General features: G+C 38.2%; 1 protein-coding gene across 1 annotated transcript; it reads left to right on the forward strand.

The window, feature by feature from the left end:
* The first annotated feature begins 3,209 nt into the window (after positions 1 to 3,209).
* On the forward strand, positions 3,210 to 3,965 carry LOC114188316 (uncharacterized mitochondrial protein AtMg00810-like). The gene has a single exon (XM_028076914.1). The coding sequence runs from the start codon at positions 3,210 to 3,212 to the stop codon at positions 3,963 to 3,965; it is 756 nt and encodes a 251-aa protein (XP_027932715.1).
* Positions 3,966 to 6,422: the final 2,457 nt, after the last annotated feature.

Raw genomic sequence — 6,422 nt, forward strand, 5'->3', positions numbered from 1 at the left:
CTCTCCATCGTGTCGCATGGTGTCGCGATGGTTGTTGTTGTTCGCGGTGGCAGTTGTTGCTCACAGTGGTGGTCGCTGCTCACAGGTGGTCGCTGCTCGTAGTGGGTGGTCATTGGCGGGTTCACTTTTTCGCAGTGGTGGTGGTGGGAGACGAGAGTGTTGGTATGAGTTCGAGAATGTTGGTGTGAGTGTTCGAGAGGGTTCGAGAGAATGATGTTGCTGCTGGTGACAAATAAAACAAATGCAGCCCACTGATGTAGTCCAATTTTTTAAATTGTAAACGGGCTGCGGGTTGGCCCGCTTGAATTCACGGGCTGGCCCGACGGGCTGCCAGGCTGAGCGGGCCGGGTTGGAGTGGGCTAACGGGTTATAATTTCTGTCCCGGCTCGACTTTTTTTGAGCGGGTTGACGGGTCGACCCGTCAGGTCTGGCCCATTTTGCCAAGCCTAGCATATACATCAAACCATATATAGATAATGGCGTTTATGGTATGCTTGTTGTCAAATGATGAAATCAAAATAAGAATACTTGACACGTGACAGAGGTTTATTATTTGATTATTTTTCAGGAATCAATCGGAGAGAGTGAACTTGTTGATCAAAACATTAATTAAAGAATCTCCATTGTGTTGAACGTCATTTTATATTTATTTTTATAATTATTTGGACTTGTATGGACTTGATTTAGTTTAAAATTTATTTAAAATTTATGACAGTGATGTATTTTATTTTATTTTATTTGAATTTATGATTAAATATTTATTTTTTAAATAATTTTGTAAATATCCGTGGGTACCCATGGATATCCGCGGGTATGAAGAAAATAGACGGGTACCTGCATAACGGATACCCGACAGATATGGGTACGGGTACGGGGCAAATATTTATCTAGCGGGTAGGGTACGGGGGAGCTATTACCCGTACCCTATCCGCCCCGTTGACATCCCTAAGAGGCAGTCACGGACGTGGAAGAGGCTGTTGACGACAATTTTTTAACAAAGTGCTTGTTGAGTGCTTTCAATGTCACAAGCTTGGTCATTATCAGTATGAGTGTCCTGGAGCACATAAGCAAGTTCATTATGCAACTTTTGGAGAAGCAGTGGAAGACAAAGAGGAGATTCGATTGGTTGCATATGAAGAGGTAATCCAGTTTGGTCAAGTGGAAGACTGGTTTCTTGACTCTGGATGCAGTAACCATATGACTGGAAATTAGCTCTGGTTCACTAAAATCCATGAAGAAGGACTCAATAAGACTGTCAAGCTTGGCAATGAAACTACATTGAAAGTAGCTGCAAAGGGAAGCATTCAGGTACACATCAATAACGTGGCTTATGTCATTTCAGATGTATATTATGTGCCGGAACTCAAGACCAATCTTCTTAGTCTCGGTCAACTTCAAGCACATGGTCTCACCATTCTGATTAAACATAATACATGCAAGATATTTCATCCCGACAAAAGCTTAGTCATCTGCACTACCATGAAAGGAAATTGCATGTTTCACGCTTCAATGAGCTCTCAACACTCTAAGTGTTTTCAAATTGAAGACACCATTGTAGAAAAGGAGACATAACTATGGCATAAAAGATTCGGGCATCTCAATTTCAAAGGACTTACCACACTTGCCAATAAGCAAATGGTGGTTGGTTTACCTTCACTAAAAATTCCTACGACTACGTGCACTACGTGTCTCGTTGGCAAGCAACACAAAAATGTTATACCAAAGCAAAGCTCTTGGCGTGCATTCACTAAACTCCAATTGGTGCATGCTGATTTGTGTGGTCCCATTTCTCCTGCTTCAAACAACAATAAAAGGTATATACTAAGCTTTGTTGATGATTACTCTCGTAAAGCATGTGTTTACTTTTTAAATGAGAAATTCGAAACATTCAACGGCTTCAGGAGCTTCAAAGCATGTGTTAAAAAAGAAACTGGATCGTTCATAGCTTGCCTAAAAACAGACAGGGGTGGAGAATTCATGTCTAAGGAATTTTCAGACTTCTGCAAATAGCAAGGTATTTCCAGGCAATTGAGAGCTGCCTACACCCCCTCAACAGAATAGAGTTGCAGACCGCAAAAATCGCACCATCATGAACTCTGTAAGAGCAGTGCTTTATGAAAAACAAATACCAAAATCCTTCTGGCCTGAGGTTGTCAAATGGTGTATTCATGTGCAAAACAAGAGTCCTACCACTGCCATAGATCATGGAACTCTAGAGGAGATGTGGACTGGACTCAAACCACGGGTTGACTACTTCAGGGTATTTGGATGCATTGCCCATGTTCACGTTCCTGATCAAAGACGAAGCAAGCTAGATGATAAAAGTCATCAATGTGTCCTCTTAGGTGTGAGTGATGAAACAAAAGCCTATAAACTTTTTTATCCGATTACCAAAAAGATTATTATCAGCAAGGACATGATATTTGAAGAAGACAAAAGCTGGAATTGGGAAGAAGAAAGAGCAGAATCTACGCCTACTGCTCTTAATATGAATGGCCAAAATGAAGACGAAAGTAGCCAAGAAGAAGAAGAAGATGATAATGTAGTGGTCACATCTCAACATGGAGAAGAAAGTGAAAATGTAGAGCTTACACCTCCACATATGGCAACCACAGAGTCGCAACAATCAGATTTCACAAATACTCTAGTTCAAGGGAGGGCGACAAGGACTCATCGACAACCTTCATGGTTGGGAGATTATGAGACTAATCTCTTCGTAGAAGAGGAGGAGGATCTACTGGCAATGATGTTGACTGATTCTGCAGATCCTCTCACATTTGAAGAAGCCAAAACTAGTTCGAAATGGCGAGAGGAGATGGATACGGAAATACAAGCAATTGAAAGAAACAACACGTGGGTACTAGTGGATCCACCTGATGGAGTTATACCCATTGGAGTGAAGTGGATTTTCAAAACAAAGTTAAATGAAAAAGGCGAGATTGAAAAGCATAAAGACAGATTGGTAGCCAAAGGTTACGCTCAGAAACATGGAATTAACTACACAGAGATTTTTACTCCTGTTGCTAGGCTCGATACAGTAAGAGTATTGTTAGTTGTGGCTGCTCAAAATGCATGGGAAGTCTTCCAACTTGATGTTAAAAGTGTGTTCTTGCATGGTGAAATTTAGGAAGAAATCTATGTTTACCAACCCGCTGGATATATCAAGCAAGACCGCGAGAGACAAGTTTACAAACTAAAAAAAGCCCTATATGGACTCAAACAGGCCCCAAGAGCCTGGTACAACAAGATTGAAGCGTACTTTGTTAAAGAACAATTTGAATGTTGCTCCAGTGAACACACCTTGTTCACACAAAAAGGTTAGAAACAATATTTTAATTTTTAACTTGTATGTAGATGATCTAATTTTTACTGGGAGCAACAAAGATATTTGCGAAGAATTCAAACATTCGATGCAGCTAGAATTTGATATGACAAACTTGGGCAAAATGAAATACTTCCTTGGCATTGAGGTAATACAAAACGAAGCAGGAATTTTTATCTGTCAAAGGCGCTATGCACGTGAAATTCTTGCACGATTTAGCATGTTAAATAGCAACCCCATCAAGAATCCCATTGTACCAGGAACAATTCTATCTAAGGATGAAACAGGAAGTCCAGTCGATGCTACACAATTCAAACAAGCCATTGGCAGCCTTATGTACTTGACAGTTACAAGACCAGACTTGATGTTTGGAGTCAGTGTCATTAGTAGATACATGGCCAATCCTAAAGAGTCCCATTGGGCAGTAATTAAACGTATCTTTAGGTATCTCAAAGGAACCATTGAACACGGTTTCTTTTATCAAAAAGGAAGAAAGATAAATTTCACAACCTACAATGATAGCAACTATGTAGGAGATCCAGATGATAGAAGAAGCACTTCCGGATCAGTGTTTATGATGGGAACTGCAGCTATATCATGGGCTTCAAAGAAACAGCCAGTGGTAAGCCTCTCTACCACTTAGGCCGAATACATTGTTGTAGCACATTGTGCATGTCAATGTATCTGGCTCAAAAGAATTCTGTAACATATTGGAAGAGAAGAACAAAAACCCACCGAGATTCTTTGTGACAACAATTCTACTATTCAACTATCCAAGAATCATGTCTTTCATGGCAGAAGTAAACATTGCAGTGAGGTTTCATTTCCTCAGAGATTTAGTTAATGATCAGATAGTTAGATTAAGATTCTGCAGTACAAAAGAACAGATCGTTGATGTCATGACCAAAGCTTAGAAACTTGATCAATTTGAAAAAATCAGAAGCATGCTTGGAGTATTCAAGGTTGATGAAGTAAGCTAAGCTTTAGGGAGGGATTGTTAGTGTCAGTTACTTTATGTTTTACGTGTCAATAACTATTCCTATTTTATAGGATGTACCAGGTCAATTTGTTTCCTTATTTTAGGCCTCCTATAATGCTGCAGTAACAACATTAAGTCTGTTATTTTGTTTTTGAGTCTGTAGGCTATAAAAGCCAATGCCTTCATACTTGAATAAACACTTGATTTTTTACGCATATACTGAGTTATAACAGAAACCTTGTAATGTCAATAATTAGTTTTCAGTATTTTTTGGGTTTTAGACCCCTGTTAATTTCAAAAGTTATGAATTTGATGTGTACTTTGTTGCATGCTTTGTCAGGCATTAACACACTTGTATTTAAACTTAAGACATATGCCCTACAAGGGTGTAAAGTTTTTTCCCATACAGTTTCTTCTAGTAGTGGCAACATATTATTTCTTAACCACTTATTAGTGTTAAACTGACATCCCTTAGAAGTTCCCATATTAGGGCAAGCTGAATTTGTTGAAATTGAAAAAAATAAAGCATATAAATGTGGATTACTATTCGGTAACCACTTTGGTGGAGAAATGGAGATATGAGACTTATACATTCCATCTCCCCACTCGAGGATTGACCATAATGCTTCAAGATATTGCACTTAAGCTCAATATAAGATATGATGGACCCCTAGTTGTTGCTCTCACAATGTTTAACTAAGAAGAAATATGTTATACATATTTAGGTATCATGTCTATCAAAAGATATTCGTTACTTGGTTCTAAGTTTGTGTTCACTTTGAAAGATGAATTTGAAGGAGGGTGAGTGGATGAATTTAAGGGGATTTGAAGGTAATGTTTGTGTTGTTTATTATAAGGCATTTGGAGATGAAAGTGAGTGGATTTGAAGGTAAAGTTTGTGAAAATTTGTGAATTATTTGATGGATGTGATAGACAAAAAAAATGTTTTAATACATAAAAAGTAAAGATTACAAAATTGTCATTGTAACTAATAAATTCGTAAAAGAAAACATTAACAACATATGTTTGAGAAAGAGCATGAACATTGTGTCATCATCTCCAACAGCTACAACTAGTGACAACTTCTCTGCCATGGACATGCAGCTCCTCCAAACAACATTGTCCTCATTTTTGACCGCACCAAATTCGGCCTCTCCAACCTATCCCTCCCCGGCGGGTGATCGTTGATGCCATGAGCCTAATGAACAAGTCGTCAAAACAGACTACATCGCCCACTCCATCGAATACGACGTCACCTTCAACACCTTCCTTGTCCTCTTTCTTCAAACCAACATACGGTGCTACTTTGCCTCTCACCACAACAAACACCCACTTCGACGACCGTTGCAAACCAAAAAGACAACATCTACAACATGAAATTATGCATACTTGTGTAGGGTAATTTTGTGATACCACCCACCATCTACAATATTAACCCACAACTCTTCTCCCCTGAACGAAGATTATATCTTCCATTAATCCTGCAAATCGTTACTCACTCTCACTCGCAAATCCGTGGAAATGAACAAAAATGTCACTCGTCATTCCATCCATTGTAATAGTGTTTCCTTCTAAGTGAATACAACATAAATGGCAATAGTACAAGGCAATATTGTTTTTAAGATCCTTCAATACAAATTAGGCAAGCACAATATTGTGATGTTGAAAAAAGGTTTATGTAAATAGAGATATATTGGATTTACAATTGCAATAATGAAGGCAAACTTGTTTTCATGTTGCTTTTGAAACAGTAATTTTGTGCCAATGGAACTAAGCAAAGTTGAAAAGACTATATTAAAGGTTAGAGATAACTATAAGAAAATTTGGTTGTTCAAAACAAGTTTAATAAAATTTAACAAATGGGTATATGTTTATAGGATATGGTAAGCATATTTATATTCATATTTAACACCTTCAATCTTAGGTTTATTGGACTGTATTTATGGATAAATTCCATTTTTTAATTGGAATTCACCTAATTTGACTTTCATGTAAATATGAATGAGGAAGAGCTTATTGAAGATAGGGAATGTGAGCATATAGGAATACCATAGCCACAAAAGTCCATTATTTCACCGTGCGGTAGTGATGGGATTCATAAACCTTGTCCAAAGCTTCATT

This window comes from Vigna unguiculata, chromosome 1, assembly GCF_004118075.2.
Source record: "Vigna unguiculata cultivar IT97K-499-35 chromosome 1, ASM411807v1, whole genome shotgun sequence".
NCBI classification, from domain to species: domain Eukaryota; kingdom Viridiplantae; phylum Streptophyta; class Magnoliopsida; order Fabales; family Fabaceae; genus Vigna; species Vigna unguiculata.